Below are 16,134 nucleotides of genomic sequence, written 5' to 3'. Positions count from 1 at the left end.
CCTACCTGAAGCTCAGACCCCTTATGATGCCCACCTAGAGAAAAGCCATATACCATTATCTTCTTAGATTCTCTTGAATATGTTGAATTTTCTTGTTTTCTCATATGCTACTTCATTTTTATAAGATATATTTCTTCTTATGTATGCCCTTTCTGCTGACAAAGACAGCAAGCTTTTCATACTTTTGGCAGATGATCTTGTAGTCAGCTGAGGCTGATAAAATTCATGAACCTATTTGAACTTAGGCCTCCTTATCTTTGATGTCAGAAATGGAACCCTTTGCCAGATTCGTACTCGATGGCTTCTTAATTTGCTAAGATCTGCCAGAATGTAGATTACTCTAGTGTTAGCTTTTGAGAGTCTAGAGATAGAATGCTGGGCCTGGAGTAGGGAGATCCTGACTTCAAATCTGATCTCAGAAACTTAATTACCATGTAACCCTTTATGAGCTCCTTAATCTGTTTGCCTTAGTTTCTGCAACTGTAAATTGGAACTACTAATAGCACCTACTTTGCAAGGTTATTGGAAGAAAAAAAAATAAATAATGTTTGTAAAATGTTAAGCACAGTGCTTGAAATATACTAAATAGTTTATTAATATTATTTTTTCTTTCCTTTCCTTCTCATGGTCAAATAGAAAATTCTCTAATTTCCTTTTTTTCCCCTCACTTATAGTGAAATAGAAAATCCTCAAATGCAAGGATATCTCCAAAAATTTATTTACATTGGAGGAAAATGTAGTTGTTTTTCAAAATGATAATGGACAAAAGAAAGACAATCTCACATCTTTCTTGCATATACATACATTTAAAATATGTTTTGGTATATTTAGAATCATAGATTTAGAAATGGAAAGAATCTTTAAATTCATATAATCGACCCTCGCTCATCCTTAATTTGCATATAGAGGAACAGAAACTGGTCTGAGATCATACAGTAATAAATGGCAGAACTAGGATTTGGAGCCAGAATTTGATTCCAAATTGCAAAATCTCTTAATTGGGTTATAAAACAAGTAATTTTTTATTATGTCAATGTGGAAAATGTCCTAATCAACACTAAAAACAAGTCTTCTATAACTTGTCAGAAGAACATTGAAAGTTTCTGTGGCTCAGAAATGAATTATTTTGGCTGGTGATGAGTGTCTCAGAACTTAGGTAAGCTGGTCCTCATACAATAACAGATGCAATTTGCCCCTATACCTATATCTCAGGTCTTTCTGAGGCTTAAATTCCGCTGGTCAAACTTGGAAGAAAATCAAAATCAGCTCTACACTACAACAAGGAATTGTAAAAAAAGAAATAATTTTTATTATGCCAAGGAATAGATAGCCAGAGGGAAGAAATTAAAATGCCTCTAAAAATCCCGCAAATTCAAGGCTAGTTATTCATCATTTTTTTCCTAAGACTTTCAGTATCAGAATTATTTTCTGACTTAGCAATAAACAGAGAGGCCCATACCTTAGATATGGGGGAAAGAACTGCCAGATTTTTACTCTTGCTGGCTTGAAGGTTTGGCAGAGAGGAGAAGAGTAAGGTTTACTTCATATTCAGGCATGGAATAGGGAAAGGATGGTGAGAAGTATTCATAAATGTTTATAAAACATATTGACATTGATGGAGGAAGCAAGAATTGTAATGCTGCTATCAGAAAAAGCAAAAAAGAAAAGAAAATTTATATTCTATAAAGTTAACAGGGAAACAATATAATGCTTAAAGCTGCCTTGGACAACAAAACAATATTCTTATGAAATATTATGGACCAAGTGGTATCATGTCTAAATGATTAAAAGAAAAGTTACCTAAACTGTTAAATAACAACCACCATCATAGCAACAGCAAAGAAAAACCCCAGAACCAAACATAGATAGGAGACTTGGATATATCCCTGTCGAATAAATCTAAACCAATTTAGAGAAAAAAAAAAGAAAAGAAAACATGGAACTAAACAGACCATGGAAAAAGTTAGATTTAAAAGAATTATGACATCTTCTGAATGAGATTATTAAATTGTGTATGTGCATATATATATATACACACACATATATATAGTACCTTCACAAAAATCAGCCATATCCTAGGGAAAATAAAAAATTAATAAATTCAAGAGAAAAATATTAAATACATGATTTATAGACTATAATATAATGAAAGAAGTCATTAATAAAGGGAAAACAAGCAGAAGATACACACTCAAGTAGAAATTTAATCATGATAATTTGAATAACAAGTAGATTTAAAAAATAGAAATAATTAAGAAATCTATGAAAGAGAATGATGTTGAAACAAAATGCCAAAAAAAAAATTAAAATGCCACTAAAGCAGTACTCAGAAAATAATCATAATTCTGAAAGCACACATTAATAAAACAGAAAAAGGAAATTAATGGTCTTAGTATGCAATATTTTAAAAAAGAAAGAGAATCATCAATTTATCAAATCCAAAATAAGCATAAAAGAAAAATGCCTTGCAAATTTCAGAGAAGGTTAAAAAAAAAAGAAAACATAAAGTCTTTAGAAATGATCAAACTAAATGCTATTTCTTTGAAAAGATCAATAAAATCAATAAACTCATGCTAGCCTGAATTTAAAAAAAACAGAGGAAGTAAATCAAATTGCTAACATTAAAAATTAACAAGGTGATTTGACAGAAAAGACTTTTTTAATTATTAGAAATTAATGTAACAATTGTATACTAGTAAAATTTAGAATGTAAAGAATTACCTATAAAAAGTATAAAATACTCAAGCCAAAGAAGATGAAATAGAGATTTCAGTCAACCCAATAATAAGTAAAACTGAATAAGAAACTTCCAAAGATGAAGATGCGGGCAACATGTTTTTAAGTGAATTTTATTAACTACATAAAGAGCAATTAAAATCTATGACATATATATATGTACATATACATATATGTGTGTGTATATATATACATAAATTATTTTTAATTGAGATAGAAAATGCTACCAAATTCTTTTTTTAATCAAATTAATATTGTTCTTATATACAAATCAGGAAAGGATAAATTGAAGAGAACTATAAAGCCAAATCATTAATGAAAAATGATATAAAATTTAAAAATACAAACCTAGCCAAAATAATTATAGCAATATAAACAAAAAAGTATTCAAAATAAATAAGTTTAATTTATATGATGGATATCAGTGTGATTAAACATTAGGAAAACAATGAATATAATTAGCAATACTAGAAAGAAACCAATCAAAACCATATGATCCATCAATAGATACAGGAAAAAACAACAAAACAACAACAACAAAATATAACCTTCCTAATCAAAACATTTAAAAGGACAGCATATAAAGACTATTTTAATAGGCTTAATAGTATATCTCTAAAATCAAAAGCTAGCATTATGATCAAAGGAAAAGTTACCTAAACTGTTAAACAACAATGACCGTCATCATAGCAACAACAAAGAAAATCCCAAAAGCAAACATGGATAGGAGACTTGGATATAGCTTTGTTGAATAAATCTAAACAAATTTAGATTGCCATGGGAAACACTAAAAGACTTACCAATGGGCATATCAATAAAAATTCTCTCATCCTCACAATGATTTGATTTTTTTAAAGAAATGTTAATAATACCAATAAGGAAATAGAAACAAAAAGTGTAAATTATCAATAAAAAGAAGAGGTTTTTTTCCCCCAAATTGTAAATGAAATGGGTTTACTTAGAAAACCTTAATGAATCATCAAAGAAATAAATTGAGACAAACATAAATTTCAGAATTATAAAATACAAAATAAAGACATGTAAGTTGTTAAAATTTTTATCTAACAACAATAAAGGGGGGATGATAGAGAAATTTTATTCAAAATACTAATTGCATAAAATAGCTAAGACAAATCACAGGACACTTTAGAAATAAAAATGCAATTACAAAGCACTTTACAGAAATAAGAAAAGACATCTAAATGTAGACACATTCATTTCTCATAATTGAGCCATGTCAATATAATAAACATAATGATATTATCCAGTAGTATACCTATTGAGTATATATTATATTATCTAGTATATAATAAAATTTCTACGAGTTTACTTTACAGAGATAGACAAAATAATAAATTTTATTTGGAGAAACAGCAGCCTGAAATATTCCGGTAAATAAAAAAAGTTGGAGGAAATAAGATTTTCAGAACTCAAAATATGTTATAAAATGGTAATCATTAAAATGATTAGCTATAGGACATAGAGAGAAGGTAAAAGTGTCATTCTATTAAAAATCCACCAAAAATATTTTGATTAAATAAATTTTGATCAAATATAAAAATAAGGGAAAAGATTGAAAATAATTTTTATCTGTTATCTAAAAGCAAAGGTATTATTAGTAGAGTAGAGTAGAGTAGAGTATAAAGCAAAGAATACTTTTCCCTCTCACAAAGAAGCTGTAATACCTTGTACAAATAACATCATTTCTCTGGATAAAAGTTTCCTGACCTATAAAATGAGAAGGATGGACTAGATAATTGCTTAAGTCTTTTTCAAACCTAACATTTAACTTTTAAATGCTGTATATTCTATTGTTCACTATCTCCTGTTGAATTTCACATGATGAATAAGAACATATATACATCAACCATATGTAGTTGGAATTTAGAATTTGACATTTGCTTTTAGTCAGTATTTTAAGTGCTAGTCTTGTGTACTTAGAAAGGGCATACTATGCACAATAAAGTTTAGAATTTTTTTTAATAATCAATAACCACTATAAATGAAACAGAGGTTATGCCTAGAAAATATGATGTTACTAAAACAGTGAGAAGAAAAGTTTAAAAATCCAATCAACCAGATATCATTCTACATACATAAATCACCCACAACCAGTTGAAATCATTCAAGACTTGGTTCTTCCTCTTCCCTCTCTCACTCTCTCTCTCCCTCTCTCCCTTCCCTCCTTTTTTCCTTTCTTCCTTCCTTTTTTCCTTCCTTCCTTTCTTCTTTCTTTCCTTTCTTCCTTCTTTCTTTCCTTTCTTCCTTCTTTTTTTTTCTTCTTTCCTCCCTCCCCCTTTTCTCTCCTTCCTTCCTTCCTCCTTGCCTTCCTCCCTCCCTGCCTTCCTTTCTTTCTTCCTCCTGCCCGCTTTCCTTTCTTTCTTCCATCCCTCCTTCCTTCTTTCATTTTTTCCTCCCTTCCTTTTTTCATATTCTTTATTTTTTCCCTCTTTTTCTCTCTTCCTTTTAAAAAATGTTATAGAAGTGTTAGATGGCATAGTCGATAGAGCATTATCCCTGGAGTCAGGAGGATCTGAGGAGTTTGAGACCTCAGGCACTTAATACTCACTAACTCTGTGACCCTAGGCAAGTCAATATAACCCCAATAGCCTTGCAAAAAACATGATGCCTAGATTTTTATAAGTGACTACTGAGATTATTGTAGATACAGAATCAGAAAGTCTCAGAGGTAATAGGTATCCTTAGGGGATACTTAGCTCAATTCTGCACATAAACAATATCCTTAGCAACTCATCATCAACTTCTGTCAGAGACTGATTGAAAAAGAACCATGTATTTTCCAAAAATAATTCATTCCATTTGGGATGCCTCTAATTGTTAGGAAATCTTCATTTTTTTCAATACTTATTGTTCATAATTCTACCTTATGGATCCATGTAAACAATTATAATCCCTTTTTATATTGGGGAAATTTCAAAATCTTGAAGAGAGCTATCATGTGTCTCTCAAGTATTCCTTTCTTCAATCTAACTGTTTCTTCTTCCAGTCCCCTTCACTACAGGAACCTCTCCCTGACCCCTCTTAATTCTAGTGCTTTTTCTCTTTTAATTATTTCTTTTTTTTGTATATAGCTTACTTTGTATATATTTGTTTGTTTGTATATTCTGTTTGTCTCCCCCATTAAAATCTATGCTCCTTTTGAGAAAGGACTGTCTTTTGGTTCTTTTTGTATATACTCCCAGCCCTTAGCATAGTGCCTGACATATAGTGAATGGGCACTTAAATATTTATTGGATGAATGTTAATGGCCAGATTTTGAATTATTTCACCATCATTATTGCACTTATCTGGATATTTTCTTGTTTATTGATGTCTGTAACTAAGCACTGCTCCACCATCTAAAGCACAAAGCAGTCTAGTGGCTCACTTGACTTTACAAAGTGAGTGAGTAATGGGAAATTAATTTTAGTGTCAATCTAGTAGTAAAAAATTACATTGTAGTCAAATTTATTAAACTACATAACTCAAAATACTTGTTCTAAAAGTCAGGCAATTGGAAAGACTTACATAAGCGATGCTAACTAAAATCAATAGAACCAAGAGAACATTGTATACAGCAACAACAAAATTATGTGATGATCAACTGTGATAGACTTGGATATTTTCAACAATGAGATGATTCAAGGCAATTCCAATAGATGGAAAGAGCCATCCATATCCAGAGAGAGAACTATGGAGACTGAATGTGGAGTAACAAATAGTATTGTTTACCTTTTTGTTGTTGTTTGTTTGCTTGGGTTTTTTCTTTCTTATTTCTTTTTCTTTTTGATTTGATTATTCTTCCACAGCATGATAAATGTGGAAATATGTTTAGAAGAATTGTACCTTTAACCTATACTGTATTACTTGATTCTAGGAGGGGGGAGATTAGAGGAAGGGAGAAACATTTGGAACACAAGGTTTTGCAAGGGGGAATGTTGAAAACTATTTTGGATTGTATTTTGAAAAATAAAAAGTTATTATTACAAAAAATAAAAAAGTCAGGCAATAACATATCTATCACCTCATTTCTACCTCATTCCTTTGCTGTTATGGTTTTAATTTAGTCATAGCACTCACCGATGACATATTCCAGCCTGAAGATATCCCTTTGGGGATCATAGGGGCGATTAAAGTCAATCTGGATGTAGAAGGATTGCCCTCTGCGAACAATCAGCTTTTCATTGTAATACCGGTCTGTGTGATGCTCCACCTTGTTGGTATCCCAAGAATCTTTGAAGAGGTGGACGTCTGTGACATTCAGAAACTCTGTATTCAAAGGAATTCAGTAGAAACAAAGTGGTAAGTGTCTTTGATTTGATAAACACATCTTTGTCTTTAGGAAGAAGAAATAGGGTAGGTTAATGGATTATTTTTTTCCCTCAGAAAGAATGTAGCAAGGTTTAGGAAACCCTGTCCTAGACATGAAGTTGAGAGATTTGGGATTTAATTGGAATTCATTGAGATTCAATCCCATATGATGACAGTTTGTTAGAATAATGCCTTAAAATTGTATATATACTATCAAGTTTTTGTGATTTTTATCAATGATCTTGTGAAGTAGGTAGAACAGTTAGAATTGTCTCATCTTATAGATGAAAATACTGAAAAAGAAAAAGATAAATAAGTTTCTGGAAGACACAGTTAGTGATTTATGAAGTGTAAGATAAAGACCTATGCAGTGGTCCTCCCAATATTGCCAACTCATTGAATTGGCCAATTCAATTTCATTTGGCAAAATGTCTAAAGTGCCTACTAGGGACATTGGGAGAAATACAAAATTTAAATATAGTTGTACTTTTCTTTATGAACCTTACAATTTATCAGGGGAGGAAGAGACTAATCAAAAATGAATGTACTCAAAAATGTATGATAAATAACATGAGACAACTGCAAAAAAAGTACTATGTGAGATTTAAAAGAAAAAACCCTTATGAATTACTACTTAAATAAATTTGAGTAAGTCATGTAATTTCTGTTTTAGAATCTCCACCTTTTAAAATGGGGAACCTTCCACATATTGAGGACAATCTATACTGTTGGCTATCTGGGCTTCTTAAACTTTTTCTATATGTGACCTCTTTTCACCCAAGAAATTTTTACATGGCCCTGGGTATATGAATTAGGTTTACAAATCATACATTTATTTATAATAAATCATAAAGAAATTCATTTTGAAACAACCATTTGGTATGCATAGAATCTTACCATTTATTAAAAGCAAAAACAAATTTGCACACTAATGAGATGGACATATTTGTTCATTTTATATAAAGAATTAAATCTTTGCAGACTATTTGATACTGCAGAACACAGATATCTTTTAATGTTGCTATATTTTTGTGACCTCACCACATTCAGTTACATACTCCATTTGGGCTAGATTTAGCCTCTGTCTCTTCAAAAAACCTTAAGTAACACTCTGTCTTCCAAAACAGGCTCTCCATGATGCAAGATATGATTAGGCTTTTTATGAGGAAAAGTTTCCCGAGAACCAAAAGCTGTCCAAGAATGTAATGGGCTATCTGAATAGTCATCTAGTCCAATTTTTTTCTCCCTCTTCTTTCTATGCTCTCTCACTTCATAACCTCATCAGCTCCCATAGGTTCAATTATCATCTCTCTGCATGTTATTCTTAGCTCTATATTTCCATTCTGAATCACTTTCCAAAACGCAAGTCCTCCTATCTATGGGGCATTTTGAACCATATTCTCAATAGTCATCTCAAACCCAACATATCCAAAATGAAATTGAATTTCTTTCCCTCTAAACCCATGGCTCTTCCAAACTTCCCTATTCTATTGAGAGCAGCACTCCCTCACAACTATTTTGTTGTTTTTATCCTCACAACATTTCTTGGAATCTTCCTCTTCGCTACTCACAAAACCAGCACACTAGTTCATAATCTAATCACTTGATTTTTTTAATAGCCTCCAAAATGATCACTTTATCTCAAGCTATACATTTTCCACACAGCTACCAAAGTAATTTTCTTAAAACATACATAGGGCAATGTCATCTCTCCTTTCACTTCACATAAAAAATAAATTGCAGGAGTCCTTATTATCTATATTGTTCAGTCATTTTTCGGTCATGTCCAATTCTTTGTGACTGCATTTGGGATTTTTTTGGCAAAGATATTGGAGTAGTTGGGCATTTTCTTCTGGAGCTCATTTTAAAGCTGAAGAAACTAAGGCAAACAGGGTTAAGTTGTTTAGGATCACACAGGTAGGAAGTGTGAATTTGAACTCAGGATGAGAAATCTTCTTGATTCCAATTCCAACACTTTATTTCTTCCGCCCCCACCCCACCCCCCATTACCTCTAAGATCAAATATAAATTACTTTATTTAATACTTAAAGCTTTTTGTAACCTTGCCCATCTTACCTTTTATTACACATTATTCCTCTCCAAGAATCATACAGACAGACCATAGTGGTTTTTGTGCTGGTGTTCAAACATGGTAATTCATCTTCTCTCCATATGCCTATGTTCTTCATACTTAGAATGTTCTATTCCTCACTTTTGCCATTTAAAATTTCTATTTTTGTTTAAGACAGAACTCAAACATTATCTTTTCTTATTCCCTTTTCTCCTAACCCCCATTCCAAGTACCTTCCTTATTTTGCATGTGTTCTATTTATACCTATATATGTACATGTTATCTTCCTCAATCAGATGTAAGTAAGCTCCTTGAAGGCAAGGGTTCTTTCATTTTTGATTTTATAATCCCTGACACATAGTAAGTATTTATTGAAAACTTATTGATTGCTTACTCTCTTCATTTTTAGATTGTTATTGTTATTCATATTCATATTATTATTATTCAGATTAGGAAACTGAGTGTAGGGGGAAGGTCAGTGGTTTGCCCAGGGCTATATAGAGAATGAGAAGCAGATCTGGTATTATAACCCAAAGCCTCTGATTTTGAATCCTAGCACTCTCTCCAATTAAATAGGCTTTTTAAAACCAAAAATTAAAGAAATTTTAAAATAGCAACACAATGTTGTTTTTTTCATAAGTGCTATAAAATGGTCACCAAAACCTTTAGCAAAACCAAAAAGCAACCAGCATGTAAAATATGACTGAAATTCCTCAAACAAACCGAAGATGAATTAATTAACATTCAAGGCTTGGGAAACCACACATAGCAAAATAAAAATATTATTCAGTGTACCTTTTCATACACCTCAACTCCCTAACAATTTTTATATTATTATAGTATAAATATACATAAATATTATATACTTATATTATATTAACAATTTTATTTTTAAAATATCCCCAGATACTCATAGAAAAGATATTTACTTTATATAATATTCTGATTTTTTTCTTTTGGATTTTAAAAATTATAATTTTATGTTGAAAACTTTCAGACTTTTTTTTTATGATATTGAACATATTCATTAAAATGTGGGAAAGAGCTCCTTTGAAGGAAGCCTGTGATGACAGTAAGAAGAGATTTCACATTCTTTAAGGGAAACCTTGGGAGGATTAGTACCTTTGGTATGAGGGCTGCTTTCCACTTTTTACATATCACTGGTCACCAACTCTCACCTGTGACTACAAGCAACTGTAGCATGCACAGTGACCACACTTCAGTAATACCATCTTGGCAGACAGGCTAAACCAAATTGAGGGTAGCTAACAGGCCTCAAACCTGTGAGTTAGTATGGGCAGTTCCACCCCAGGCATGTGAAGAATTCCCCTGTCTGAATGGGTGGATGAGAACAATTTGTTCCAGTGTCTATGAAAGTGACTGAAGCAAGTGGAATGCTTGCAGCTTAGTCAGACATCAAAAATGCCATCCATTACATCTTGGGTTATCACCAATCATCTTGACTTCTGTCTTGCCAATGGACTTAGATGACTCAGGAGGAAGGAAATGAGGTTGACAACTATGTGCAACTCTACCTCACTTAAATCCAATTCATCCACGAGCCACGACATCACTCTATGATGTCACTGGTTATCTTCAAAAATGAATGACAAAGCACAACAGTGTCTAGACTTTAGCATTAGTTATGAAGTGTCTAAGAGAACTATACCAAGGAGAATATGTCTGTGCAATATTCATTTTCCTAACTAACTAAAAGTAAGTTTCTATAGTTAGTGATTCTCATTAGGCAGAAAAATAGTATGTATAAGATAGAAAAGGTTAAGGATTAAATACCTTCTAATATCTGAAGTATGACTTAATAAGCATGTTTATGAACTAGATTTCTTTTTATATAAGATGCTCTATCTTGAGAGAAGCTATTTGTGTATGCTACATACACTTGGCTACAGAGATTAAATAGATGAGAATTTGGGGAAACACCATGAGCCTGGAATGAGGCATAATAAATAATAGCAATAAATCAATAAGTATTTATTAATTGCCTACTATTTTCCAGGAGCTGAGGATGTAACAACAAAATAAACCAGTCCTTGCATTGGGAATGGAAAGCAGAGTTAGGTGGGGTGAGAAACAATATAGGTATTGATGGGGAACTTCAATTATCAAAACAACTCCTGGAATTCACTTCAGTTCTCTCCCTCCAAAGAGAAAAATTTACAGCACTCAACAAATTTTGACTTACATTGCTGATGGAAATTATATTTCAAAAGATAAATAAGACAATAAAATGAAAGTACTTTCTGATTTTCATTATCAAGGAAAAATTGATTGCTGTGATAGAAATGATGATAACCCTAGATGGTGGAGGTATACAGTGACCAATTGTTCTTAGAGTTTGTGATTTTAAAAAGGGGAGGACATCTGGATATGGTTTTACATAAACACTAGATTTTGGGAAAGCAGATTTCAAAGAATTCAATTCAAAGCAAGATTAGTTAGTATCTCACAGATTAAGATTCCATAGGAAAAGTCAGTCTAGGAGAGATAAGAGATGTTCAAAGAGGAAAGTCAGAAGACATATAGGGAAAAAAATTCCAGTGAAGAGAAAAATAATATTTATGTCTAAAGAAAACAATGTGGATGCATAGGGAATTCAATTAGATTTTTAAAAGAAATGTGTAGCAGTTAGAAGCAAGGATTGGTAACATTGTCAGGAATGCTAAAACAGATATAAAAAAGACATTGTAGTTATCTTGAAAGAAAGGGGGTCATCCAATAAGGTAAAGAACTTTTGATTGGGATAGATTGGATAATTAAAACTGATAGCAGAGTCAGTCAATAAACATTTATTAAGTATATACCATCAGCCAAGTAATGTGTTAAGTGCTAATGATAAAAGAGAAAAGACAAAAAGCATCCCCTAATCTCAAGAAGCTTATAATTTAATGGGAGAAACATGCAAACAATTATGTACCGATGAGTTATATACAGAATAAATTACAAATAATTAAAGAAGGCACTAGAATTAAGAATACTTAAGAAAGGCTTCCTGTAAAAGATGGGATTTTAGCTGAGACTTAAAAAGAACATTCATTGAAAGATAATAAATGAAAATTCCCGGAGTTGGGAGATCGAGTGTCTTTTTTGAAAATCAGCATAAGGGGCAGTGTTGCTGGATTTCAGAATACATGAGGTGGTATATAAGGTGTAAGAGAATTGAAAATATTGGGAGGATGCAGTTTGTGAAGAGTTTTGAAAGACAAACTTACACTTGATTCTGGTGGCAATAGTGAGTCACTGAGTTTATTGAGTGGTAGGGTGATTGGCGGTAATGCTTATGGTAGTGATGGAGTAATGGTGGTATATAATGTGGTCAGACCTATATTTTAGGAAGATCACTTTGGTACCTGAGATGAGGATAGACTGAAGTTAGGAGAAACTTTAGCAGGGAGATTAATCAGGCTATTTCGACTGTCAGGTGATAAGATCCTGTATCAGGCTGGGGGCAGTTTCAGAGGAGAAAAGGGAGGCAATATCTGTGAGGGATGTTATATAGTAATAGTAGACAGACTTTGGCCACAGATAATATCTAAGGTGGCGAGAAAGTGAGAAGTCAAAGATGATACCTACCTTCTGAACCTAGATGGCAGTATCCTTCACAGTAATACTTCTCAACAGTAATAGGGAAGTTAGGAAGTGAAAAAGAAAGAACTGAGATGAATTGAGTTTTAGACTTCTTGAGTATTAAGATGTCTTTGAAAAATTTGGATTGAGAGGCCCAATAATCAATTTGAGAAAAGTACTGGAGGTGAGTAAAGATGTTAGCACCAGATAAACAAATCTGAGAATCATCAGCTTGGCAATGGTCATTGAATCCATGGAAGCTAGTGAGACTATTCATGTTCTACTAAAGTGACTCACCATCACATTAGCTTTATTGCTTTGTTGACCCATTTTGAGCTTATAGTCCATTAAAACTACAGGGATTTTTTTCCCCAGAAAAATTGCGGTCAATTCAGTCAGACCTCCTCTCAATCATACCCATAAAGATGAGGTTTTGAGCCCCTATATAAGACTTTGTATTTGTTGTCATTACATTTATCTTGAAGGACCGACATATGGAAGAGAAGCTAAATGTGTTTCAAGGGGTTAGAAATGGAACATTAGGTAGAAATTACAAATAGATATTTAATGGAAGGAAAAAATCATCATATTTTAAGAGTCTAAGCCCATAATTCCAATAGTATAGTAATCCAGGGGTGCATTAATTGCACTCTAAATGAAGATCAGCCACTTGTCTGTCTAAAGATTTATCTATGGTAGTTAAGTGATCTGCTAATATGTGTCAGAAGCAGGGTTTGAGGTCATGTCTCTCTGACACCAGTCATTTCTTCCTACTCCATGTTGTTTTTCAGTTAGAGGTCTCCAAAGGTAGACCATACATCCTTAAGAAACACAGTCTAAAGACCTGGATGACCATTTCTGAGAATTTTCAGTCAGGTAAGGGTTGCACTACCTATGCCTCTGAGGTCGCTCTCAACTTTGTGATTCCTTCCAGTCAATCTTGTTTAAGGACAGTACAAGCTTTCAGCCATGGGCAGGTAAACAGACCCTGGCAGAGAAAGACAGGCTACACATAGCCTCACTATTTTGGAAAAGCTTATCAAGGAGTCAACTATGTAGATTTCTAAGCCCTATGCAGCAGCTGGGTACTCCCACCTCCCCAATAGACATAAATCTATTGGGAAATACCTGCTCCTCACCACTTTTTATGCCATTCCACCTTTCACACACACACACACACACACACACCAATTCAAGGCAGACAGATTATTCTACAAAGTGCTATATGTTCTAATAGGGAAAGCAATTCCTTAATAAAGGAAGTTATTTTAAAATAGCATGGGTATATTAGCCATCTTGATGACAACCAAGATCTCCTTAGAGACACAGGTATTTAATATATTTATAAGAATGCTATATTTCTAGAGAGGAGAGGAAAAAGTTGGAGAGGAGGGAGAGGAGAAGGAAGAGAAAGAGAGAGATGGAGAGAATGATGAGAAAGAAGACACACAGAGAGAGGGGTGAGGGGGGTGGGGCTGAGAAATATTGAGTTTATTTTTTAAATATATTTTTTAAAAACTGCCTCTTGGTGCAGTTTTTATCTTTTTTACCTTTCATGGTTGGAACTTAATTGAAGTAGAAATAAATGAGACTCTAGATTGTTGGGTTTTTTATTTTTATCTAAAGTTAAGTAATATGACAATACTAATGTGAGAATATGTAAATTTGATTCTTTGCTTTGGTCTCATCAATTAGGTGCCACAATATGACCTTGTGGAGGGGAAGCCAGCTTTGCTCTATGCCCTCTCAGAACTCCTAGATGGATCTAAGACAAGTACACCATTCTGTATACATTCTATGAGAGAGGCAATAAAGTAAGTATAAGCTAACCCCAGATGGGGGGCTCCTCAGTAACCTGGCTGCATAGGTGTGGAAGCATAGCAGCTAAGCCACTAAAGTGGACTCTGGAGCTATGCCATTCTAGAGACATCCAGTGAGACAAGGGGAAGTTTATGAGATACCTGGAACCTTCTTACATGTCTTTATAGGAGTCTACTAATATAACCCCTTGGATAAAATTGGCAGTACTGGAGTCAAGGGATTGGGTTTCAAATTTAAACTCTGCCATGTATCCCTCTGAATAATCTGGAGCAAGTGTCTTAATTTTTTCTCAGCCTCAGTTTCCTCATCTGCAAATTGAGGAGATTGAAGATGATCCCTAAGGACTCTTCCATTTCTAAATCCATGATCCCAAATAATTGAAGCAAGGCCCTTTGGACTTGAATTTGTCTACATTATCCTCATATTACTGAATTGAATTGAAAAGAGTCAAAGAAGAATAAGGATTTGCCCAGAAACCATTTATTTAGTCTGATTTTTAATTTTCTTGGCTCAGCTCTAGATCACTCCTCTTCATGAATCCTTGTGTCTTTATCAAAATTCATTCACAGTGACTGAAATTTGAATTATCTTTTCATGTCATGATTACTATTTTGATTTAGGTCACACTTCTCACTTTGCTTTTGAATTATAAACCTCTCCAATCCTCTGGTATCTTTCTCACTTATCCTTCTCTGCTGCTGTCTTCCTACCCAAACAAAACTTTAGCCATCTGTGCTAAAAACCTCTAAGAGGATCTTACCTCTATTGGAACTGGAATTTCCCAACTGTAAGCAAAGCTCTGGCTGTTGGCAAAAGCAAGGTCTCATGAGAAAGGTATTTTGTGGATCTGTAATTCATTCTAATGTCAATCTTACTGACAAAAGATTAAAATTCAATTCCACTATGAACATCAATCATAGTACAAGCACAGTTGTAACCCTGAGGAAAAATATGGTTCCAGTTAGAGTATTCTATTGGCTTTTAGAAAGGTTTTTTAAATAAACAAACATGGTGCTTAATGAGTTAACCTGGTTACAGTACTATAGGAGACAAATATTGCAACCTGCTTCCTAGCTTTATTTTTACCCTGCCTCATCATAGCACATATCCCCTAAAGAGCACTTTCCTTCCATTATGTTGTGGTCTGAACTTGTTTAATTCTCTAGACTGACATTTGCAAGTTTATCATTCCATTCTCAGAAGTATATGATTTCTCCTATTAGTCACAGTGCTTTCTGGGGCATTGTGACTAAGATGTTGGCTTTAGAAACAGAAAGACCTGGGTGCAAATCCCACCCCAAGCCCTTACTAACTGTGCCACTTTTGACAAGTCACAATCTCTTTGAGTATGATTTCCTTCTCTGCAAAATGGAAATTAAATGGTATCTGTTCCACATCAGTTGTCATAAAGCACAAAAGAGATAATGTATATAAAATGCTCTGTAAAATGTAAAGTATTCTACCATATCAGTCACATATACAAATTACTGAAAACATAAGTCTTCTAAACTATTCATTAATCTACTTTAAGGGAGAAGATTACTGACATGGATAATCAAAAGCAATAGATTTACATTAAATAATTTCTTCTTCACTTTGGAACATACCAT

General features: G+C 33.1%; 1 protein-coding gene across 1 annotated transcript in view; it reads right to left on the bottom strand.

Moving 5' to 3' along the window:
• F13A1 (coagulation factor XIII A chain) overlaps positions 1 to 16,134 on the bottom strand; it is a 190,398-nt gene that overhangs the window by 162,074 nt on the left and 12,190 nt on the right. Inside the window, exon 3 of the mRNA XM_051970733.1 lies at positions 6,817 to 7,005. Coding sequence (XP_051826693.1) covers positions 6,817 to 7,005 — 189 coding nt within the window. The remainder of the gene's footprint in view (positions 1 to 6,816; positions 7,006 to 16,134) is intronic.

This window comes from Antechinus flavipes, chromosome 1 (genome assembly GCF_016432865.1).
Source record: "Antechinus flavipes isolate AdamAnt ecotype Samford, QLD, Australia chromosome 1, AdamAnt_v2, whole genome shotgun sequence".
In the NCBI taxonomy this organism is placed as follows: Eukaryota; Metazoa; Chordata; class Mammalia; order Dasyuromorphia; family Dasyuridae; genus Antechinus; species Antechinus flavipes.
This window is presented reverse-complemented; position numbering and strand designations above follow the sequence as displayed.